Source organism: Mesocricetus auratus, unplaced genomic scaffold (genome assembly GCF_017639785.1).
Source record: "Mesocricetus auratus isolate SY011 unplaced genomic scaffold, BCM_Maur_2.0 Super-Scaffold_100227, whole genome shotgun sequence".
NCBI lineage: Eukaryota > Metazoa > Chordata > Mammalia > Rodentia > Cricetidae > Mesocricetus > Mesocricetus auratus.
In genome coordinates, this window is record NW_024429255.1 from 153,953 (window position 1) to 178,944 (window position 24,992).

The 24,992-nt window shown below is 49.1% G+C and overlaps 1 protein-coding gene and 1 long non-coding RNA gene across 2 annotated transcripts; both read right to left on the reverse strand.

The window, feature by feature from the left end:
- Positions 1–544: 544 nt before the first annotated feature.
- Positions 545–8,741, reverse strand: LOC121136468 (photoreceptor-specific nuclear receptor-like). Its single transcript, XM_040736945.1, has 8 exons — positions 8,383–8,741; positions 7,752–7,878; positions 7,526–7,629; positions 6,569–6,790; positions 6,327–6,484; positions 5,395–5,635; positions 5,042–5,147; positions 545–1,192 (listed from the first exon to the last, which is right to left on the reverse strand). The coding sequence occupies exons 1-8, from the start codon at positions 8,477–8,479 to the stop codon at positions 1,060–1,062; spliced, it is 1,188 nt and encodes a 395-aa protein (XP_040592879.1). The 5' UTR covers positions 8,480–8,741; the 3' UTR covers positions 545–1,059.
- Positions 8,742–24,004: 15,263 nt separating this feature from the next.
- On the reverse strand, positions 24,005–24,977 carry LOC121136467. The gene is made up of 2 exons (XR_005873526.1): positions 24,712–24,977; positions 24,005–24,293 (listed from the first exon to the last, which is right to left on the reverse strand). It is a non-coding gene; the product is annotated as an uncharacterized LOC121136467 (long non-coding RNA).
- Positions 24,978–24,992: the final 15 nt, after the last annotated feature.

The window sequence follows — 24,992 nt, forward strand, 5'->3', positions numbered from 1 at the left end:
TCTTTATAAACTACCATTTGCCTATGTGCCACATCTGTCTCTCTCTAGCCAGAGAAAGTCCTTTGTCCCTTTCCCTTGTCCCCTCCCCTTCTCCCTCATCCCCTATCTCCTTTACCAAGGCATCCTAGCCCATTCTCACACTGATCTCCCCTTCTCCTTTTAAGGATGACTCCTACAAGGTCATTTGCTGCTGTTTTTCTGCCTGAGTCAGAAAGCAGCTGCTTTAACTTTTCTTTCCCACTTTATAAAGTATTTCTCGGTGAAAACAGGTGTTTGGGTGTGGTCTGTGCCTAATCCGGGGTCTGGGAGGAAGATCCCGCTGTTCAAGGGTCTCCTTCAGATATGAAGTGAGGTATTATTTGGATCCTGTGGGAAATAGTACCCAGAGCCTGAATTCGTGGCACCCAGACTCTAGCTTCGAATGAAACCAGACAAAACTCAAAAGACCTCGTACTCATTTCTTCCCCTTCCTCAAAGAGCCTGGGACGCAGTTTCCTGGTTTTATTTGAACTAGGGTCAAACAAAACACAGCTAAGTGTATGGATTTTAAGTGCTCAATGAGTTTTAATGACTATCAGTTTACCATCCAAATCAAAATAAAGGACATTCCTAGTACTGGAGGTGACTTCTCTTCTTCCCACTCCTCTTCCCACCCCTCCCCCCACCCAGAGGTGACTTCTGACTTTTACCACTACCACCAGTCTTATGTGAGTCTTTTATTTTCTCATTTCCTTTTATTTTATCTTCTTTCCCTCCTTCCTTCCTTCCTTCCTTCTTTCCTTCCTTCCTCTTCCCCTCCCCAGTCATGAACTCTAAGAGTTACTCATGCCTGGCTTTTGTTCAACTTGTAGCCTACAAAATGTCTCCATGTTGTCACACTTTTCTCCCTCCCACCACTCACTTTTTCTCCCCTGAAGCTGTTGTTCCCAGGCATATAACACAACATGCATTCAACTGTGCAAACAGAGCTAGTGCACGTGGAGCTGCTGGATGACAAAGGCAGGCAAATATCTAGCTTCACAAGAGTGTTGCCCGGGAGCTCTGAACACTTGACACGCCCTAGTTTTTGAACATGTCACAAAGGAGCTTCTCCATTGGAGTGTTCCCTATGGTCTTTCGGAAGAAGAGGAGCTCGATGCGCTCAGCAGTGATGAACCTCAATGATGGGAGCAGAAGGAGCAATTTCCCAAACCTGAACAGGAGGAAGGATGCTGTTAGGCTTAGGGCCAGCTGTTGAGCAAGGCTATGGGGGGGGTAGAGGTGCCCAGGGCCAGCAGGGGGCATTTCAGGGAAAGGCCCCTGAGTTAGAGGGTTCACTTCCACCTCCCCACTGGTTAGGAGCATGAAGAAGACAGGAACTCGATAATATTATTCATTATGTTGTCAAGATTATAAAGTGAGAAGTTGTTTCTTTGCAACATGCATGTGGGGTGTGTGTATTGAATGAATACATGTTCACCGAGCTGTCTGTCTATGTGTATGCTTATGTGTTCGGGTGGTAGTTGAGGTCAAGTGTCTTTCTGGTCCACTCTGCACTTTATTTACCAAAGCAGGGTCCCTTGCTGAACTGGAAGCCAACCAGTTCTGGCTAGTCCAGCCAGCTAACTTGTCCCAGGGACCTCCTGAGTCAGCCTCCCAGGTGCTGGGACTGCAGGCAGCTGCCAGGCCTGCTAGCCTTCATGCCAGTTCCAGGGATCTGAGCTCCAGTCTAGACTCCATGTTTGTGCAACCATCTCCCAGCCTGTGAGACATTTCTGATAGCAATCCTGTTTATATGTTTGTTGATTATATGGACATTCTAAGTTATGTTAGTTTACATAGAATTATGAATGCCTGTCTGTGAAACACCTATTAAGATGATAACTACTACTGAAAATATTCTGAAGTCAAGGGAGAGTTTGACTGCCTGAGATCTGAGATACACCCAGAAAAAAAAAATCCATCCTAGTTTCAAGTAAGAACCATTTGCTAAAGTGGGGGTTCCAGGGTGGGGAAGAGAAAATGAAAAAGAAAAAGAAAAAGAAAAAGAAAGAAAATCAGAACAAGATGTCCCTGGGGAGGATGAGTACGGCTGGGGTCAGAGCCTGCCACCCAGAGGTTGAGTGCCTCGGTGCAGCTGCTGGCTTGATTGATTGCACCGGGAGAGCTATGAGAAGCCGTGCCATTCATTCTGAGCTGAGTGGCTCTGCCCACCTAAAACACTCCTTTCTCCTGTGAACAGTCACACACCCCACACACATCCTGGTCTACCTTCCCCTCTCCTGTCTTCCTAGTATATCCAGGGGGAGGGAAGAAGTAACTGTGAAGTCTACTGGAGAGTTACTGCAAACTGCAGGTATGACCCCACCTGGTAGATAATGGCAGGTAATGTCTCACAAATGGACTTTTAAAAATAAAATAGAAAATAAAGTAGAGACTAAGGATGTAACTCCTTAGAGTAGAGTTCTTTGTCTTTTCCTTTCCTTTTTTTCCTAGACAGGGCTTCTCTGTGTAGTCCTGGCTGTCCTGGAACTCACTCTGTAGACCAGGCTGGCTTGGAACTCAGAGATCTGCCTGTCTCTGCCTCCCCAGTGTTGGATTAAAGGTGTGTGTGTCGCCACTGCCCAGGCTTAGTAGTTTTGCTTAGCAGGCACAAGGCCCTGGGCTCCATCCCCAGCAGCACATAGCCCATGTGTCACCAACCCTGTCATCAACCCAGTGCTCTGGAAGGGAGGCAGGAAGATCAAGAGCTTAGCTTACCCCAGTGGCATGGTGAGTTCAGGGCTAGCTTGGACTACATGAAACTTAGTCTCAAAGCAGTGTTTCAGAGCAGATCATACAGAGAAAGAGTGGGTTTTAGTTAGTGGGACTTGGTTTCAGTGTCTCTGTGTAGGTTGTGCTGAAATACATTGACCCAGAGACTGGAGACCCTGCAGTGATACTCAGTTCTGCCTAGAGTAATGAGCGGCAAAAGTGATCGAGGAAGCCTGTGTGTGCAGAGGCCAGAGGTGGTCCTCCTCACCCATTACCCACCTTATCTTCATTTCGCATGTGTGCACTGGTGTATATACCCACAGAGGCCAGAGGACGACCCTGGGTATCCTGTACATCCCTGCTGTTGTCCCTTGAGATGAGGTTTCTTTTTGTTATTTAGACTGGCCGGACAGAGGGCTCCTGGGATCTGCCTGTTTCTGCTGCCCAACACTAGTTTTTATTTATTTAGCTTGCCTTGTCCTGCATTTTCAGCTTTTTCACATGAGTGCTAGGGATTTGAACCCATGTCCTCATGCTTGCACACCAAATGCTTATCCACTAAGTCATCTCCTTAGCCCTTCCTCCCTATGTTTTGAGACAAGGTCTCTCAACTGATTCTGGAACTCATCAGTTCAGCTAGGCTGGCCGGCCAGTGAGCTCCCTGGATCCACCTGCATCCACCCCAATTCAGTGCTGGGGTGGCAAGATGCATGCCACCATGCCTGGCTTTTAAGTGGGTGCTGGGGATCCAAACTCAGGAGCTCATGTTTTCTTAGCCAACACTTGAGTCAGTTTTCCCCTGCCCCTTCATAGAAAATCTTCCTCAGTATTTTTGAGGGCTGGCCCCAGAGGGGACTAGAGAGACCCCTGGTTTCTGGTGGTCTGTGATGACCCCTCTTGTCATGCTATGTCTGTCAGGCCTTAGTGCTGCCACTTCACCATGCTCCCTCTGTTCCCACACCACATGCTGTTGTCCTTGTCTACCGGAGAGGTACTGGGCAAGGATCAGGTCACCAGTTCTTCAGATAGAATGCAGGTAACGTCATCTAGTTCAGAGGCCAGGCTGAGTGGTACAAGCCAGCTGATATTTCAGTGTCATTCCTGATGCTAGGCTAAGTTGGGACCCTCCACCTGCATCCTCCCCCAACCTCCAGTGGCCACATCCAGTGTTCATTCATGCCTGGCTTTTCCACACACCTCCACAGCATGCCTTCCATACTTTCTCTAAAGCTTGGCAAACTTTCCTTTTGAGTTTTGAAAGTCAGACACATCTCTTCGTTCACTCCTTGCCGTTAGCCTTTCTCACCTCCACATTTGCACACTGTTGTCTACTTCCTGCTCCCTGTGGTCACCCCCCCCTCAAGGCCATGACCCTGTGGAATCTCCTGGACAGGGAAGCTGCTGTTCTGCCTTTTGTGCCCATTGCCACACAAGTCTGCATGAGATCCCATCCTGAAGCATGAAGCCTCCTCCCACAGACTCCCAGGTGTCCCCTCCACCTCTCTCATCAGACAAGCCTTTAGTGGGCACTCCAAGCTCTCACCAGGCTGGTCCCAGCGTAACTCTCTGGTTCAGTCTCCTACCTTCTACCAGCAAGACTCTTTTGACCCTTCCATACTAGAACCCTGCCTAACAATGCATGCCGCTGGTCTCTACCTTCAAGGATAAGATTTTTCTCTTCTTTTTAGACCCTTATCCTATTATGGAGACAAAGTCCCTGTCAAAGACTCAGGTTATAGAAGGACACACCTATAAGACTAGCACTTGGGAAGCAGAGGCAAGAAAACTCTGACTTTGAGACCCATGTGGGATATAAATTGAAATCCTGTCTTTAAAAAGTAAAAGTTTGCCAGGTAGTGGTGGCATATGCCTTTAACCCCAGCACTTGGGGAGCAGAGGCAGACAGATCTCTATGAGTCTGAGTCCAGCCTGGTCTGGTTTATAGAATGAGTTCTAGGACAGGCTTCAAAGCTTTACTAAGAAACCCTGTCTTGAAAAACCAAAAAAAAAAGTCAAAATTTAAAAGCCTGACATTTGCTATCTACCTCAGATACAAACTATTTTCCAATCCTGACCTGGGTGATCCTTGTCATTCATGTGGCTACTGTGGCTGAGCTTCCATCCCTGTAGGTTTTGTTTTTGGTGCCTTTCTGGACCTGTGTGTGTCCCCAGGAGGTGTTGGGTAGATGCTGCCTACTGAGTCCTTTATCCTGTCTAAGCAGAGAAGCCCAGAGATGCTGTGGGAGAGGAGGTGGAAGGAAGGAGGAAAGCAGGGCAGGTAGACGGGAAGGTGGGTCATTACTGTCACCTAACAGGCTGGCTGGGGTGGTGAGCCTTGCTATACTGGCTTAGCATCACTTGGGACTGGTCCTGCAAAGCCTCCACGTGGTCAGGATCCTTCAGGCCTCGAGTCTCTGGGGGGGGGAAGCAGTACTGATGAGCGACCTTCCAGAAGCCTGCCTGACCCCACAATCCCTAAGAGTACCAGGCCACACCTCTTTTCTCTGCTCCCCCTCCCCCAGAAAGAAGGCTATCTGTTTACACCCAGGTGGGTTTATGAAGAGCCCAGCAGAAGGAGGTCACCAGAACCCTGCCTTTAAAAAAACAAAAACAAAAACCTCCCAACCATGTCTCTGGAAGGCTTGGGCCAAGGCTCAGTACCGGGTTTGAAGAGGACCAGGGCCTTCATGCAGGCAAACTCTGTGGGGTCCACTGCCAGTGCACGGAACCGGGAGATTGTCTCCTGCAGAAAGCGCATCTCTGCGCTGGCCAAGACCAGCCTGCTCTGAGAGCCGCCAGAGGCCTCTGGTGGTGCCAGCAGTGGGCAGCTGTCCAGGGGCAGAGACCACTGTATGGCTCCAAGGAGGAAAAGCTCATTCCACGCCTCTTCCAGCAAGATCACCTGTGAGCAGAGGGGGTTTGAGTGTCAGCACAGGTCCCGCCTTTTCCAGGCACAGAAGGGCTGCTCCCAGGGGCAGAGAGCCCCTGATCTCTGTCTGCCCAGGCTCTGGCTCAGCTACCTAGGTTTCCAGATGCCTTGTGGACTCTATCCAGAGCTGTGGCTGGGCCATCCAGAGAAGTCTAGAGCCCAGGGGTGCTGGACAGCCTCCGGATGATTTCAAGAGTGTCAACATTGAGTGAGCTCTCCTGGATCACTGTGAGATCTTTGTCTGCTCAGAGAACTTTTCCACATGTGGAAATGCTGGGGTGACACTCAGGCCTGAAGTCATGGGGAGCCTGTGTTCTAAAGGTACCCACCAGAGTGAGCCACTTGGCTGTTCAGGGTATGCAGATTGCTGTCTTGAACAGAATGACTACAGGCCAGACAGTGTGCAGAAGGAAAGACAATGGACCCAGAAAGCCACGGGTCCTATTTGCATCCTGGGCTCTATGCATCTCTGGTGCGCATCCTTCCCCCCAGAGACATATATATATATACATATATATATCCACTGCCACTGTCTTAGCTCAGTGACACAAATACCCCATGGTATGCACAAGTACACCAGGGGGATATATGTTCCCCAAAGCTGGCTAACCTATGAGTGCTGACCATGCCTGGCCAGCTCCAGCAGGCAGGCTGTGTGGTTTACCTGATCCCTGAAGGGCAGGTTGGAAAACACGGGCAGGTTTTTGGCCCATTTGACAGCCATGAAGAGTAGACGAGCTGATGTCTCATGGATGCCATCCAGATTGCAGGGGGATGCAGGGAACTCAGGGTCATTGCTGGTGACGTCGATATTCTCTTCGGCTGTTGAGGAAGGATGTTGTGGCTTTAGTGCCCGCTCTGTGGAAACTGAGTGAGAGGATACATGCCTGCTACCCTTCCACTTACCATCCTCTGGCTCCAACTTAGCACAAGTTTCAGCGGTGATGAGACTGGCCATAAAGTGGTGGCCCATGGCCCTGGCTGCAGATGAAGATGTGGGGCCTCGGGGACTGGGCCCTGCCAAAGCAGGGGAAGCCACCAAGGGCTCAGACCGAGGATCACTGCCTGCTTCCATGCCGTCCTGGTGGACCTGGGCCATGCTTCGGGGTTGGCGCTCATTCTGCACAGCTTGGAAGGCAGAGAGACTCAGGACACACCTCTTTGGTCTTTTGTGTGGGGAGCACCATCCAGATCCCAAATAAATCACATGGAGGCTTATTCTTAATTATAAATGCATGGCCTTCGCTTGGCTTGTTTCTTGCCAATTTTTCTGACTTAAATTATCCTGTTTATCTTTTATCTCTGGGATTTTCTTGTTCTTTTGGTTTTTGAGACAGGGTTTCTCTGTAGCTTTGGAGCCTGTCCTGGAACTCACTCTGTAGACTTGGCTGGCCTTGAACCTACAGAGTTCTACCTGCCTCTGCTGGGATTAAAGATGTGTGCCACCACTGCCTGACTGCCTCATCTTTCTCTATTTCAGTATACCTTACTTTCACTCTAACTCGTGGCTGGCTGAAGGGCTAGGTGGCTGACCCCCGATGCCCTCCTCTCCTTGTTCTTTCATTCCCTTTTCCTCCTTTTCTTCTCCTATTTATTCTCCCTGCCTGCCAGCCCCACCTATCTTCTCTCCTGCCTAGCTATTGGCCGTTCAGCTCTTTATTAGACCATCAGGCGTTTTAGACAGGCACAGTAACATAGTTTCACAGAGTTAAATGCAATATAAAAGAATGCAACACATCTTTGCATCATTAAAACAAATGTCCTGGAGCATAATCAGATGCAACACACCTTAAGATAATTTTCCACAACAAGTGACACTCCCTGCTCTACTGCCTTCCTCACCTCACCATGCCCATCACTCACCATCTTGGTTCATGCCTGCTTGTAAGCACTTCTTCAGTCGGCAGGCCTGGCACTGGTTGCGATGGGCCTTATCCACCGGGCACATTCCTGCCCCCACCTGGCACCTGCAGAGAACAGGGAGCTCCTGGGGGCAGTGTCATGCCCTCGACTTTGGACATTTGCTTTTCCTGAACCATCTCCAGCCCGTGCTAGGTAGGCTGGGGCAGGCGGGGGGGGGCAGTGGCACCTGTAGATGAGCCTCCGTCTCACACTCCTCTTGAAGAAGCCACTGCAGCCATTGCAGGCGTAGATGCCGTAGTGCTTCCCACTGCTGCTGTCCCCACACACTCGGCACTGGAGTGAGGGGCCCACACCTGAGTGGGGAGCAGGAATGGACTGAGATGGTTGCACCCCCCATCCATCCTTTTCCAAGCCCGTAGTTCCCACCTTTCTAGTCCAGCTACAGTTACACCACTGCCATCTAGAAAAGCAGTTTCCCCACTATGGCACCCGAGCCCCAGCTTCCAGCTCTTACCATCTCTACCCCCTCCATAGCCTATTTCCAGCAAGACAGCCATGCTGCCCTCATTTTCCCAGCCCGTTCCTTCCCTGGCGGCGGCTTCCGGCCCTCATGACAAGGGTCATCAGATCTCTGTCTCTCAAGAGCACCCGTTTCCTTCCTCAGGGGTGCCATTGTTGGGTCCTGCTCTGCTGCCTTCGAGTTTCTAGGACTTTGGGGTTGTTGGCAGCCCCCTTCATGCTTGCTTACAGCCTGGGGGTGGGGACTTCATGGCTCCAGCTCCTCTCCCGGTCCCCTGAACCGACTGCTTGTATTCTCTTCCTCAAGGGCCCAGACCTCACCTCCAGAAAAGTCATACCTGTTGGATCCTCTCCAAGACCCCACCTGCCTGGAGACTCCTTCTTGGAGGCTGTCACAGCCACAGCTACAGCAGAAGCAGCCACTGTAGAGCTCATTGGATATGGCAGGTCCCAAGGGCAGCCTGTTACTTGCCTGCAAGCAGCTGCTGGACCTAGCCTATGTCTCCGTCTCTACCTCTGTCTACTGTTTGTCTGGCTGTCTGTCCATGCGTGTCTCTCTTCTGCTTCCCTTCCCTTGTGAGAGAGGAGTTTTCCGTCTGGAGCGTTCTCCCCACCTTGGCTCTGGGTCCAGACTTTTCCTAGCACAGCTCTGGGTGCAGGGGTATGATCCTCTTAATCTTTACTGTCTCCACAGGGGATCAACTGGACACACCTTTAGCATTACGCAGGTGCCCCTGGGAGCTGTTCAGTCCTACTGCCTTCACACTGACTCCTAGTGTCCCTGTCCATCCTTTGCTGCCCCTACACACACTGCCCAGGACCGAGCGGCCTGGCTGACACTGACAGATCTTCTGGGGGAGGGCATGTTGTAGATGCCACTCCCCCAAGGACTTTGAATGTTTTTGTGACATTTGCCATGTATTTGAGGCATGTGTGCCTGTGTGGGTTCCTGCCCTGGGTGCTTGCTCACTTTGGGTCCTGGGAAACCCATCCTCTATCCTAATAAAGGACTGCTTGGGGCCTTGCTTTGGGGACCCGCCCCCTGGAAAGCTAGCATCACCAGATGTCTCTTCGATTCTGGTTCAGGGGTGGTGTTGGGTAGGCTGGGGCCAGAGGAGAAGTTGGTGGGCATTTTCCCACGGCATGATGAGGTAGGACACGGCTGCCTGGAGCAGGTTCTGCGTGCCCAGGAGGCCTTCACTTCCTCCGCTGACCTGGACTCCAGTGCCAGGCAGTCAGTCTGTCTGTTGAGCCCAGCTTAAACCTGGGATGATTTTGTGGAGGGAGAGTGGGTGGGAGTGCCAGGGCCCCCACAGGAAGAGAGGTGAGGACAAGGACAGATCCACCGCCATGCATGTCTCTGCTCTGTCATGGGCCATGCACCCCCAGCAAGCGGCAGCCTCCGGGAATCTTGGTTTTCTCCAAACACCTGTGTAGTTGGGTAAATGAAGTTAAGTCATTCCCAGAATGTGTTTTGGTGCCTGGTACAAAGAAGGCTGAAGCAGCACCCCAGTAAACATCTTGTCCTGTCAGCCAGTCTGGCTTATGCCATCCTCTCCCCAGGCCTAAGAAAGACAAGGAGTAGCATGACCTGGGGGAGGGGAGTCCCATCCTCACCTGGCCTTGCCTCACAGGATGGGGGAGGGCAGTTTCTGACTGCATTAGAGCCTGGGAGCTTCTAGTGGGATCATGGAGTTAAGTGGACAGAAGGGGTGGGGCATGGCCTCCTAAGTGGGGCTAACCCTCACTGTGACAGGGAAGCACTATTGGGGATTTGGGAAGTCAGCTCAGGGATAAAGTCCTGGGGTGGCCCCAGGGGGGCCTTGGGGAGGCTTTCAGGCAAATTGAGCCCAGTGACATTGACCCACCAGGTGTGAGCTCTAGGCAGGTGCTGGGAAAATATGACCACGGGATGCAATGCCTTCCCCATGGGGCATTGCTCTGGTCAGGCCCTGAAGGCAGAGCCAACAGGTAGAGTGGGTAAGGGGGTGCCCCTCCTGTTCACTTGCTTCAACCCTACCTTTCCTCTTCCAGACCTGCTCAGTGTTCCCTCAACCTACCCGTTCCCTATTGCTAGACCTCGTGCAGGGCCAGGCTCTGTCCTTAATGTTGAAGTTTACTCTGGGTCTACTTCCTCCCCTCTATCCATATGGAAGGCACCAGAAATGGGCTTAGACTTTAACTTAGCATCTGGTCAGAGGGCATTTGAATAGGTCTGAATTTGTATTCCCCAGATATTCCCACCTTTGGTATGTTCGGCTCCCCCAGAATTGAGCTGTGCTGGTAAGAATGATGATGACAGGAGATATACTATGTAGGGGTTAGCTGAGCCTAGGGTGTAGGGGTCCCCCAGCCTGTGACCGCCAGCTGCTGGGGCAGACGCCAAAGGATTACTCAACTCAAAGCCTTGAAACTGCTGACAAAGCCACCAGAGGCCACCTTATTAATGCAATTATTCCTCTAAGGGACAGGTCAGCAATTTCTTCTGATTCCCTAGAGGCCTGCGGTACGTGGTTAGCATGGTGCAAGCTGCAGGGTTGACCTCCTTAGAGCCTGGACTCGTAAGTCCCTAGTCCCAGTCTGTCTGGGGCCTGACCTGCCAGGGCTCTGCCTGGTGAAGGAGGGCCTGACCTGGCAGGTTGGGATGGCAGCTGCTGCCTGTCAGCTTGGTGACTGGCTTCCATTCCAGCAGCTGCATGTCTACAGCATGGGGTCCCTGGAGCAGATCTCCTGTACTCCATGCTAGCCTTAAGCTCACTATGACCTTGAAAAATTTCCAACTTTTATTTGGTTCTTTGACAATTTCATACATGTTTAAGAAGCATCTGTCTATTATATCTCTCCTGAAACCCTCCAACTGACCTCTATCATACCCTCCTCCTCCCTACAGATTCCCTACAAACAAATAAACAAACAAACAAAAGATCCCAACAAACAACTACAAACACCACATTTTGACTTTGCGGGGAGGGGTTTGTTCGTTTGTTTTGAGACTCAATGAGTTTAACTGGGAATGTCTGTGTGACTATGGGTTTGATCTGGAGGGCTCCTCGGTGTTACACAATGACTGCCCCTCCCTCGGGATCTATTGGTAACCAGTATTCAGTGGGGAGAAGGGTCGCATAAGCTCCTTTCTGATCCATGTTGGAAGGCTAACAAGCCCAGTCTTGTGGAGGCAGCCACAGCTGCTCTCAGGTCAGCTGTGGACTTCTGACCCTTTCCCCTCTGCCCCCTTAGTGTTGGGGTCACGGGGTGAGCCACCCCACCTGCTTTGTGTGGTTCTGGGACTGGTACCAGGGCTTTATGCCAGGCAAGCAAGCCACCACCTGAGCCACACCCCTCTCTTTGAAGAGCTACAGTTAGTTGAGAGCATGCGCTCTTCAGAGCTAGAGGCCCAGTAATTTCATTTCCCAAACCTAACCAAGAACATTTCCTGAGGACTGAATCCTGCCACAATTTAGTGAGACATCCACCTGTGGGTGCATCTGTGTGCCCCACCCCTCCCACAGAATGCCTTGCAGCCACTTCGAGCAGCGGGTGGGTGGGAACACCGCTGCTCTCTCAGCTTCAAAGCCCTTCAAGACAGGGTTTGCAGCTTGATTTCATAGGTCTCAGGAGACTAAAGATGGCAGGATGCTGGGCTCCTTAGCCAGGCCCAGCTGAGTCAATGGCTTCTTTATCTAGCACGGGCAGTGGCCAGGTCAGAACTCAGAGAGGCAGACACTTGTGGACAGACACTAGCAGTCCCTCCACAAAAGCTCTTTATTCTGCCCTTTAGATAACATTTAGAAGTAATCAGATATCCCCTGCACAGCCATCCAGTCCATCAATGGAGAAGTCTTTGCCCTTAGCATTTTAAAGACCTGAGAAGACCTAGAGGCCCTACCCTGGGCTCCAGCTGCAGGGGACTCTCTCCTTCCTTCATCTGAGATGGCAGGCATCTGGGTCGGTTCCTCCCTCCTGACAGACCCTCTGAAGGGTGGGCACCTCTGTTTCCTAGCAGATCAGTGTGTGTGTGTGTGTGTGTGTGTGTGTGTGTGTGTGTGTGTGTGAGAGAGAGAGCTCTCGAGAGACTGAATATGTGTGTATGTGTTGTATGTACGTGTGTGTGTACATGCGCATGTGCATATGCTGGAGGACAGAGGTGCCTTGCTTCACCTTATTCCCTTGAGACAGTTTCTCAGAGAAGCACCCCAGTCCCCTGGATCTGCCCACATCTGCCCTCAACACTGGGATTCCAGGCACACACACACACACACAGCTTCTGTGTGATTGGCAGGGATTTGAATTCAGGCCCTTGTGCTTGCATAGTAAGCACTTTACTCACTGACTGAGCTGCCTCCCCTGACTCCTACTAGAAGAATATTCTAGAATCACCATGGCAGAAGTTCTCATCAGAAGTAAAATTTTTGCTGTTTTTTTTAATATTTCCTGATGAATATGTTTTACAGCTAAAATCAGGATAGAAGAAAGTACTTTCATTTTTAGCAAACAGGGTGAGTAGATAGGAAATCATACTGCCCTGAGTAATACTAATAAGAAACACTTAGGAATAAATTAACCGTAGGCTGGGCACATGGAGTCTGTTCTAATGCCTTCTTAACTATAAGGCTAACACATCTACAGCTGGTCTGGCCCAGCCTTTGCTGAGTGAACAGCTGCGGCCCGCAGCAGCTCATCCAGGGGCTCCCACCCCACCCTGCCCAACCACCTGCTGAACCGAATGGTAAACTAATTCATTGTGGGCCATGGGTCAGATCTGGAGTAGTGAGGACTGTGGGGGTTCTCAGCGGGGGTTTGGGGAGAGTAAGGAAAAGTTTGAAAACCAATATAGAAGTATTTTAAAAATTGTCTTTGTTTTTTTGAGACAGAGTCTTGACAAGCAGTCCAGCCTGAGCCCCAGCTCCCAGGGCCAAATTACCACTGTGGGCAGCCATGCCCTGTTAACTTATAGCAAAAGGCCCAGCCATACCAACGCACAGGAAAATCAAAGGGATTTCTCTACAGGAACCTCCTTGTTTTCCATGCTGACTCTCCATAGAATGTTTCCGGAGCTTCAAGGGTATTTGGGAGAATTACCATGGCGGGGCATGTATGAACGTGCAGGAATGCACACAAGGGGTGAAAATAGGCCATGTGCTGTGTTGGCGCTGCTTGTCACTGCCCACATCTACTTATTCTTGAGGCCCCGGGCAATGTCGTGACAGCTGCAAGGATTATAGAAAATCCCCAGAGGGGCTTCGATGACGGAAGTGTCCTAACATAACACAGGGTGCCATTTTCTATGTGACTTTTGATACGGAGCTGTTTCCTGACACTCTTAGTTATATTCTCTCATTTGTCAAAAGTGCTAATCCGAGGCTCACATCTCCTGCACCTCTGCAGGGAGATGAAGGTGTCCTTTAGAAGGGTGTTTTTAGAAGAAACACACAAGGCGGCGGGTTCAGGAGGAACAGTTGTTCCCTGTCCTTTCAGCCTGCACTGCCCAGCCCTGACGCCACACAGAACAGGTGTTCTTCCCTGCACGTGGCCTTTGGTGCCTGTGCACAAGCGTGTGTGCACGGGGGGGGCAACACTGACGTCAGGAATTATCCTTCATCGCTCTTTCCCAGTGTTCTGTAAGACAGGGTCTTCCAATCAAACCCAGAGCTCATCAATATGGCTAGTCTTGCTAGCTAGCTCTGGGATCCCATCTCTGCTTTCTGCAGCTGGAGCCACAGGCAGGCCACCACACCCACCTGGGTTCCAGGGGTCCAGGTTTTCACGCATGCGTAGATTGTGCTTTAACAGCAGAGCCATCCCCACCCCCAGCCCTTGTGGGGCCTCTCACTAGTATCTTCTAACTTTCGTACACACAGACTCACAGTCCACCAAAATGTGGTTTTCTGCCACCAAACCCCAGACAAAGAAATCCAATCTGCTCCACTTGCTATATTATGACCCTTGTCTCCCTTCCTTGACCCTGATTTCTTTTACGGTCCTAAGGATTGAACCCCAGGGCCTCAGGCATGCTGGGCACACCCTCTGTCCTGAGTTACATCCCCAGGCCAAACAAGGCATGCTTCTGAGGTGTGAAAAAGGATTATGTGTAGGGAGAATGAGACAGTGAGTTACAAAATATCACAAAATCCAAAGTCACACTAAGCCGCAGGCATGCTGGTGGATATTAAATCTATTTAAACATACTAGTTTGTTTAATGTATTTAGCATTAGCCTTATTATTTTACTGATCCTTTCTATTTCTTCAGAGGAAATGTATTTCTGACAGCCTATTTTTAAAGGGAACTTTTAATTTAGGTTGTGACTATTTTATTCTAAGGTGAGACACCTGCATAAGACACCAAAACAACACTTTTGGAAGCTTGTGACTATTTTGAAAATAAAACACTTAAAGCATAAATAATCAAAACATGTAAGGAGGCTGTTTGTGGTGGCGCACGCCTTTGATCCCAGCAATGGGGAGGCAGAGGCAGGCGGATCTCTGTGAGTTTGAGACAAGCCTGGTCCACACAGTAAGTACCAGGACAGCCCAGGGCTACACAGAGAAACCTTGTATCAAAACAACAACAAACCAACAAAACCACATAAGGTTAGCTTAGTTTGCCTCGATAGTGACACCATGGTTATGTAGACTAAAACAGCCAGTTCTGTTAGAGACCTGACCTGTAGTGTTTAGATTTGCTTCTGAAACTTTCAACAGAACAGCATGAAATTATTAGTTAGTATTATTATTGTGTGGGTGTGTACACAGTTGGAGGACAACTTTCAGAAATCAATTCTTCCACGGTATGGAGGACACTCTAGTTGTTACGATTGGTGGCAAGTGCCCTCACCTGCTGAGTCACCTCACCAGCCAGAGGAATGTTTAAAAATTAAAAAAGTAAACCATCTATCATCTATCTATCTATTTTTTTTTCCAGACTGTGTTTCTGTGTGTAGCCCTAGCTGTTCTGGAACTCACTTTAGACCAGGCTGGCTTCGAACTCATTAGAGATCTGCCTGCTTCTGCCTCCTGAATGTTGGGATTATCTGAAGAATTTTTAAAAAATTGTTTTAAAAAATAAATTAATGAGGACCAGGGTATAGTTCTGTGGTTAGAGGTCCTCGTGCAGTGTGCACAGATTTCAGGCTCAATTCTGAGCATGCCCAAAAAGAACAAAAGGAAAGAATGCCTAAGTCGGAAACATTTAAACTTGATGGGTGTGCAGGTCTCACTATATTTTGCTTGTGACAAATTTTGTATCACAAAAAGCTGCACATAGGAGGGAACCACGTGGTGAATGTGTCGATGACGCCTTTTGATCATACACATTCAGCTTCTTTATGCTCCCCCCACCCCCAGCTTCGATCACCCCAGCCTTAAACGGGTCCTCCCTGACCTGGCTTTTGTCTGGCCGCTTGATTTTTGTCTGGCCACCAGAAGATCTCTGCTCCCCTTCAGCTGAATTGGCGAGTCTGCGCACTCGCGCCCCCTCCTGCCAGGAGGGGGAAAGTGCCGCTGGGGAGCTCTGGCTGTGGTCTCCGCACCCTGTCTATTCTGGATGTCAGAGACTCCAACCCTTTTCCCTGCTCACACTGGATCAAAAGTGCCTAACCGGAATACATCACTCTGCAGTACCCACAAAAACCACAAGATGGCAACATCATTCCATAACGATAGCTTTGTCTCCAGACTTTCATTTCTGAATTCTAGCATATTAACTGAAATTTAAACTACAGAAAACTTCAATACAAAAGCCGAAACTTCAGGCAGAGGTTTGAACTCTTAGTGATGAATTGTGGCAAAGTTTCCATTGTTTCCAGTTTGGTTTTCTCCATCAAAGCACAAAGATTCCCACTAAGGTAATGTCAACATCCCTTAAGAACGCCCTCTGTGCTTTTTTTCTGACACACTGGCTCCCGGGTCATTCGCAGTCAGAAATTGGGTAATGAATGGAAGGGATTTGGATTTGTTGAGCCAAATCAGTGACTGGCACATGGCATTAAATACTATAGTATTCTCTAAAACAAATGATTGTGCTCCCACAAGAACCGAATGACCTGTCACAATGGATGGAGGCAGATTTTTGCCTAGATCTTAGTTTTTCTACATTCCAGATTAACTAAATGAAGGATCGTTTACTAGGGTTTGGGGGCAATGAGCAGGAAGGACAGTTACTGAATTCAAAGTCAGAAACTGCTAGATTAACCCTGGACAATTTACTGTTCGTGAGGGGTTATCAGTACACAGAGGTCGCAACAGAAAGTAGCGAGAAGTCTTTTCGATTTCCGGTGAGGGCCCTAACCCTGGCCCTGGCCGGGGGGGGGGGGGGGAAGGGGAGGGGGCAGGAGGGCTGGGTTTATATAGGGCTTCTTAAGGGGCTGAGGTTTTCCAGGGAAATTTCCAGGGTGGGGATTGGTTAGACTTCAATCCCTGAGCTCACAATGGCTAGATCATCTGCTGCTCAGGGATTGGTTAGTTTTCTGCACAGGTTTAGGGTCACATTTGACTCTGGTTTCAGGGCCAAAGTATCTTTTTTCACTGATCCTTTTTGGTCTTTTGACTCTAATTTTAGGGCCAGGGTGCATTTCTTTCACTGGCTCTGATTCCAGGGACAAAGTGTGTTTCTTTGGCACTGGTTTCAGGGTCAGGGTGCATTTCTTTGACTCTGCTCAGGATGTTGTTTCTTTAGCTGATCCTTTTTCCCTACAGTGTGGTTAGAATAAGTGATAGACTTTTAAAACTTTAGAATTGAATGATAATGAAAGCACAACAAACTCAAATTTGTGGGATACAGGGAGATTTTTTTTGAGACAGCCTTAGCTGTCCTAGAACTCACAGAGATCAATCTCCCTTTGCCTCCAAGTGCTGGGATTAAAGGCATGTGCCACCACCACCACCTGGCTTACAATGGAGGCAGTTTTAAGAAGAGAGTTCGCATCACTAATTGCCCACATTAAAAAAAAAGTGGTATATCCTGATCTGGATGAACTTGGCACTCCAGACTATAAAATGGAGAAGTGCCCCAGGCATCAAGGAGCCTCTGAGTGCTAAAGGAAATCTTGGTAACGGCATAGAATGCATCAGGAGAGCAGCTTCCCATTGCCTGGGCGGGGAGGAGACCTGCAGGGCCGGGGTGTGGCTCTCGATGAAGAGGGTTTACCTAGCAGGTGTAGATGCCCCAGTACTATAAACAGAGCCAAATTGAAATACACCTGTGAGGTCTCGCCCAGCCCTCCGTGAGAAAACGTAGAGCCCACAATATCTGTGGACAGGCTGTTCTGTGGAAGCCAGGTGTGTATGTATGCTCCACTGACTTGGGCACACAGTGTTTTTGAAGCAGCTCAGGGTTTATCTGATGGTGCTGGTCACATAGTTTGTGCTCAATAAAAGGAAGATTGGAGACTAGGGCCGTAGTAAGCAGTAAGTAGGTCCCCAAGAGAGGGATGGAAGCTCTGATGCGCCTATCCCGAGGTTATCCCGAGAGAACAATGATCATGTGCAGAGCCCCAACCGTGCACAGGACTGTGGCTTGGAGATCTTGCAGCTTTGGATCTGCAGGGCTGGCTCTAATGTTGCAGGTTTGCAGTGAGGGTAAGATGATGACTGTGTTCCATTCTGGACATATAGCTCAGTGACAGAGGGAGTACCAAATAAGTACATGCCCAAGGCCCAGGTTTGAGCCTCAGCATCAGAAAAAAAATAAAGAGTGATGTAAGAGTGTTCTGCATGTTGCCTGGTATAGAGTCTTGACTTGGACACTGAGAAATAAATGAAGTTTGTGGGTTGTGGCTGTACAACACCAGGAGTGTTAAAGGTACCACTTATTTGTGTGCTTGAGACAATCATCCTGACAAACTTCGCGATAAGTGGATTGTAAAGTGAATGGAGTGAAAGGGAGGTTTCCTAGGAGGAAAAGATGGATATAAGGGAGGTAGCAACGTAGGCAAAAACACTGTTTCCAAAGGGTGTTGATGAGATGCTAGGGGGCATAAAGTCAGAACAGAGCTGGGAGCACTTCCTAACTGCTCTAGGATGGCTGCCGGTGATAGGAGTCATGACTTGCTTTAATCAAGATGCTTTTGTCAAATAGGGTCCAAGGTGAAGTCACCTCAAGGGGAGTTGGGGTTCCACTCATAGCCCTTTCTGTAGTGGAACCATGTTGGGGAGGTTCCACAAAGGCGGGAAACTGCAGTCCTTGGAGGTGGTCCCACCTATCACCTCTATTCTCAATGCCAAGGCAATGTCCAGCAGAAACCAGGGGCGGAGGCTCCTTTATTTGAGACTTGCGGATTGTGTTCTCAGATTGGCTTCCTCCCAAATGGTATCCAAGGCAAAGGTCTGAGATGCCAACTGTGGTAGTTACAATGAGAATGCCCCCATAGCCTCAGGCATTTAAACACTGTTTTCAGTTGTTGGCGCTGTTCAGAAGGTGTGGCCCTGCTGGAGGAAGTATGTCACTGGAGGTGGGCTTTGAAGATTTTAAAGCCACTGGAGGCAGACTTTGAGAATTTAAAGCCCCTCACCATTTCCAATTCACTTTTTTTCTGCTTCTTGCTTGCAATTAAAGCCATGGTCCCTCAGCTTCCTGTTCTTGCCACCACGACTGTGGTTTGCTGCCTTGCTTAGCCCTCTGGAACAGTAAGCCCAAATCAGCTTTCTTATATAGCCTTGGTCATAGTGTTTAATCACAGCCACAGAAAAGTACCTAATCTACCAACCTGCCCCCAACAGGGCTCAGTTCTTCTTTTTGGAGTTCTGGAAGCCACAGCGATAGACCATTGTCTTAGCTTCAGTGGTCAACTTGACACAGCCTAGAGTCATCTGGGCGAGTCTCAGCTAAGGATTGTACATATCAGATTGATTTGTGGCTAAGTCAGTGAGAGTCTTTAGATTGATGATTAAAGTGGGAGGGCCAGCTTAATGTGGGCAGCCCCATCCTTGGAGATGGTCCTAGGTTGTTTAACAAAGCCCGCTGAGCAAGAGACAGTGAGCCAGCCAGCTAGCAGCATTGCTCCATGGTCTCTGCTTTAGTTTCTGCTCCGACTCCGACACAGTGATGGACTGTGACCTGGAAGTATAAGCCGTGTACCATCCTCAACTTGCTATGGGTCATAGTATTTGTTACAGCAACAGAATGAACTAGAATAGCCATCCTTATAGAATGTCTGTCCTTCAGGCATATGGATTTTGCCCTCTTGAACTCAGTAGTGTTGATTATCCATAGGAGATCTGCACAAGATTGTGCCCATTAATATCTGTCATGGTGGGGGAGGTGCTCACTGAGTTCCCTTCCCTGGGGATATACAGCTATTGCTGGTGATCAGAGCCATTTTCTTCAGTGGTGTAACCACTCACAGGTCGCCCATGCTCTATTTTAATCTCATTGAATCAGCAAGTTAGACTTGAGTATTCGGGCTTCTTAGTTCTTTATCTGAGGTCAGCAGCATTGTATTCATCACTCTGGGAGAATTTCACACAGATGTCAATAAAGCAGTAGGGTGGTTTGAATAAGAATGGCCCCCATAGACTCATACATTTGAATGCTTAGTCACCAGGGACTGACACTGTTTGAGAAGGATTAGAAGGCGTGGCCTTGTCAGAGTAGGTGTGGCTTTGTTGGAGGAATAGTGTCATTGAGAGTGGGCTTTTGAGATTTCAAAAGCACATAGCAGGCCCAGTCTCTCTCTCTTTCCCTCCCCCTCCCTCCCCCTCTCTCTTCCTGCAGATCAGTATACAAAGCTTTTAGCTACTGCTCCAGCACCAAGCATGCCACCATCCTCCCTACTGTGGTGATAATGGATTAAGCCTCTGAAACTATAATCAAACCCCCAACTAAATGTTTTCCTTTGTAAGAGTTGCCTGGGTCATGGTGTCTCTTCGCAGCAACAGAATAATGACTAAGGCAGACAAGAACACAAATATGTTAACTAGTTACCCAGTTTATTGTGTTTTTACAATAAAAATAAATTAGTTGTACACAAAATAGTGCTGAAAACAGCCCATAATTCACCTTCTGCTCGCCTCCTCCTTCCATAATAATTTAACACTGTAAATGGACATGGATTGGTGTTGTCCTCAGTGGGCTTCTCCCTCTCAGCTCTGCAGTTCACAGGTCAGCCTCCAGGCCCCGGTCCCAGCAGCCCCCAGCAAGGATCCTGGAGTCACCATCAGAGCTGAGATGCTGCCATGTGTCCCAAAACCTCTCCCAGCCACCTCCGCCCAAGTTGTCCCCAACTCTGACCTCCTGAGCCACAAGCCTGGTGACGCTAACAGTGGCCTCCACTGAGAAGGGATGAGAAGCATAAGCCACCTGCCCTTCTCCGAGTGTTTGGGTGTGAGGAGAGGGCAGACGATATGAGGAAATAGGATATCTAAGTCAGAAAGGAGGCAGTCTTTGTCAGGCACAACACTGAGAGGGGGAACCCCTGAATATGTCAAAAGTAGAGTCAGTTATTTGATCTTAGATCCCCTAAAGTTTGGCCAATCACTGTACTAAACAACTATAAGGATGACTCAGAATAAGACACTGGTGCAGCGACGTACCAGGAAGCTGGGTTAGTATGATCAAATGGTTTTATGAAAATGTGGATGGCATATGTAAATAAATACCTATTAGGTCCCTTTAACAATGAACATATTCTGAATAAACAGAACTATTTTGCTGTTGAGATCCACTCTGCAGATACAGTTCAGAATACACATTTCCTATAGACACCTTGTATTTACAGAGAACATAATAATAAGTTATAGCAAAGTATATCCTTCTGTTGGGTAGATGTTTGGGGGCCGGGGAGCGGGAAGGGGAGTTAATGCGTGTAACAGAATGGATTTTTCTCTCACTGAGGCCAGGGGCTCATGGTCTCAAGATGCAGGGAGAAGGGGAGTTTCTACATTCTTGGGACCGTTGTCCACAGCACGATGGGATTTCCAACGGACCGAGGATTCAGAGATACAAAGGATGGTTTGGGGTTGAGGGTTACTCTCTGTCAGCAAGGTCTCTCTTAGGAAGGCAAGGTGTTCTTACAAAAGAGATTGGAGGTGAGTGGCCCAGGCTTGTCAAGGCTGCCTCCGTAGAGGTGTATGACCCAGATGGCTGCCCTCATGTCTGTGTGCCCCTTTGTCAAGCAAACATATGGAGGCCAGGCTCTGACCAGGCTGCCAGTGGGCCACATGCTGCTCACAGGAAGGGGCACAAATGGGTTTCAAAAGGTGACAAGGTGATGGCAGCTAGGAACGAGGTGAACTTGCTGTCTCTAAGCAGATGCATCACTCAGAGCTGGGCCACTTGGAGAGCCACCAAAACCTGGACTTGGAGATGAATTTGAACAGTAAGCTGCCAAAAAAGGTATCTGTTCCCTTCCCACATCCTGACACACCCATCGGGTCTCAGCTGCCATTTCTACGGAGGCTACCGTCTCCGGTATCCCTGCACCCATAGGAGATTCTAGTTCTCAGAAGTTTGTTATTCTGTTTCACTAGGGTTCTCCTGGTGTCTCTTCAGCAGATGTGACACCTCAGGTGTCCCTTGAACTGTCTCTAGCAGTCTTTCCTCTTTATCAGGATTGGAAAACCCCACCTGAACATTACATATGAGCAGTAGTAGTCTTTCTGCAGACACGTGCATCTTGACTCCCACCCATGTTTTCTCTGTGGCCTTGGTAGCTTCTGGAATGGCTTACACACAGATAAACACATGGGTGTGCACGTGGAGGTCAGAGGACAACATCAACTGCTGTTCTTCAGGTGTCATACACAATGTCATTTTGAGTCAGGGTTTCTCACTGGCCTGTAACTTGCCAAGTAGGGTGGGCTGGCCATCTAATGAGCCCCAGGGATGCACATGCCTCTGCCTCTCCCATGCTGGGGTTACAAGCGAGTGGCACCACATCCTGCTCTTTGCATGTGGGTCTTGAGACCTGGGCTCAGGCCCTCAGCACTCCGATTATTGAGCTACCTCACTGGTCCAGGGGCCATTTACATTTGATGCTTCCTTTCCATTTTCTTGGCTGACTTTGATCTTAGCTGAAATTCTTCCCTTTCCATCGCTTTTAAACTATAGTTACTCTTTTAATCCACAGGTAGGACTTTAGATGTTTGTCAGTGAACTGTTGAGAGCCAGGCTTTCTCTTCACATGCATGCATGTATGTGTGTGTATGTATGTACGTACGTACGTACGTATGTATGTACGTACGTACGTACGTATGTATGTATGTATGTATGTACATATGTATGTATAAATCTTCCCAGGCTCTTCTTACCCTAGCTGTTGGCTCTCCAAGGTGAGGACATTGGCCAGTTTTCTTCTAAGACATCGAAATGTTTTATCTGGCAAGGATCAGATGCTGGACCCCTCCTGCAGGGCTGACAGATCACTCACCCTGTTGTGATGTAGTCTCCTTTCATTTGGTTCCTATTACTTATATATGAAAACTGAGGTGCCAACTCTAAGACAGCTACTAATTAAACAAGGAGACTATCTTAGGCAGGTGTTAGCAATATCTAGAGTTCTCCACACCACACAACAAATTAAGCCAGCATCTCCCATTTTCCAGCCTTCTAGAAGCTGTTGGGTATAAACGCTTTTAAAGAGAGTGTCGGGCAAATAGATGATACACACTAACAGCAAGGAGGGAAGACAAAACAGAGAAATCCTGGGCTGACAAGAAAAGCAAAGGAGAAGCTGGGATACTTGTGAGAACTCGCTTCCCAAGCCACTGAGAGATGGAGGGGTGAAGTTCCCTGGCTTCTTACTAGGGTGAGCATGGTTTATGTGAAGAGAACTGCTCCCTCTAGTGGTCGGATGGCATCTTTCCTGCAGGCCCTGATAGGTAAACAGAAATAGACTCCACAGGGGCTGCAAGGAAGGTTCTTTTTCCAGGGAGTGGAAACTTTCAGTTTGGGGCTTTGGGGATTTGTTGAGAAAGACTACACAGTAGCTTCAATCCATCTAATTGTGGTGTGTTCAGAGTTGGGGATGTGGTCATCTGGCGCACAGGGGGACAAATTTGTATTGAAATAAAAATTTCAATTCTGTATCACAGCCAATGAAGGGAATATGGAGAGGCCCAAGAAGGAGATGGCAGATAAAGGACCACCTGCAGGGACAGGCGTCTCTTCCCTGGCGATCGCTGGGGGGTCCCAAGGCCCTCTCCACACTGTTAGGAAGAAAGCCATGCAGGTGATGGAGGGAGAAACCAAGACATTTGCAAGATTGGCTTCCTATGACAAGGAGGTTAACCCACCCCATTCTAGAAATCCATAACCTCCTTAAGGGGGCTGAATTCCCAGGGACAGCTCATTTTTCTGGAAACATCCATTGAACTCAGGTGAGGTGTTTTTTTTCGCTATTTGTTTTGTTTTGCCTGAAAACCAGGGCCTGACTCCTTTGCTATGACCTACTCCCACGCTACAGGAGAATCATTGTCCTTCCTGAAACTATGGGGTGACATCTTGGATACAGGATAGAGAAAGCTATCATCAACCCAGCCCCAGCCCTGAGAATTTGTGAGGGGGAAGGGCAGGGAGGGAACCGGACAGAAACTGCCTCAGAGCATCAGACCAGACAGGAGACATGATCCTCAAGGCTGTGAATGACTACCACGCCAGCGGGTGCAGGTAATGAGCTCATGGAGGGACCCTGTGCTTTTAGAGAAACATGCCCAGGATCCAAAAACAAGAGAAGTTCTATACGTTTAGAATTTTTAAGAAAAAATATTCTTCTTAATTGTCTCCCTACCACTCCTGGAGCTGGTTCATTTTTCAGTATGCACCGAGTCCCTTCAGGAAAGCCTGGGGCCTCTGGAATTACAGTTGGGATGAGGTGAGTCAGCGAAGACGGAGGGGGGGCAACGGACAGACGGACACGGGACACACCTCAGTGCTCCTTTTCCCAGACCCTAATCATTAAAAGTGACCTTGGTGGTCAAGTCTTGTGAAAGTAAGAGTCATGAGTCACAGGGCACCGGTCGGGGAGGGATGTGAGACTACCAGAGAGAAAACCTTTAATTAACCCACAAGGCCCAAGTGAGACTCCTATTGCTTGGACTAGCAGCTTGGCTTTCCAGCTGGTGGTACAACATGAAGAACCCAGGAGAGATGCGGGAACAAGAGTTTGTGGGATTCGGGACTTTGTTCCAGTTGCAGAGAGGCCCAGAGAACCCCAGACCAGCTTCTTGCTCTCCCTGTGGCTTTCTTGTCTTGTGGGATGGTTCTGTTGAAGATGGAACTTAGCAAACACCACAGAGTCCTGTCTGCAGGAGCTGTGACTGAGAGAATGGGAACAGAGGTGCAGACATCTTGTAAGAACTAAGCACTTGGTTGAGGCAACACTTGGGACAGAGGAAGGGCTTCAGAAGTGGTCTCGGTTCATAGAATACAACTCGGCCTCCTGGTCAGATAGGAAGCCCCGTTCATTCTTCAGACTGTAGGCCTATGGACAGGCCCCAGGCTGGTCACTGGAGGTGCTGTGAGATGAGGCTATGCCCAGCCATCTGAGGTAGGCACTCAGACCTGCCACAAAACAGCAACTCAGTTACCTGAGCCAAGCCTCAGTTTCCTTGCTAGTAAAGTGGGAGCACTTACTCATCCCCTGCCTCCCATCCTGGGACGCTGGGGCCTCCTAGTGAGCTAATGTCTGAGAATGTATGTACCTGATAAACAAGAAAGCACTCTACTGCGAGATACCTGTCCTGAGGCAGCAAACAGTCTATTGTCGTTAAGAATGGTGGCAGACAGGCACAGCTGGGCTGAGGTAACAGGTCTCAGCAAGGCTTGTTGGTGATGTAGGGTGGGGTGCTCTCCTCTCTTGACTTTCCAAAGGAGTGGGAGTTCTGGACAGGCCAATAGCACCAGGAAGGAGACTGTGCTTGGTCAGCGGTCCAGCTGCTCTCTCAGACAATAGGAAGCCTGAAGTTGGGGTGAGACCTGTGTAGTTGACTGCCCGCTTTTCAGTAGGCACCATCAGC

Bases quoted from the DNA above. Each gene is read 5' to 3' on its own strand.
- LOC121136468 (XM_040736945.1), bottom strand. From the start codon at position 8,479: ATGAGCTCTACAGTGGCTGCTTCTGCTGTAGCTGTGGCTGTGACAGCC. The intron at 6,485-6,568 runs GTAAGTGGAAGG...CTTCCTCAACAG, and splicing joins TAAGTTGGAGCCAGAGGATG to CCGAAGAGAATATCGACGTC. The intron at 1,193-5,041 runs GTGACAGTAATG...CCTCCTGTTCAG, and splicing joins CACCCCAGCCAGCCTGTTAG to GTTTGGGAAATTGCTCCTTC.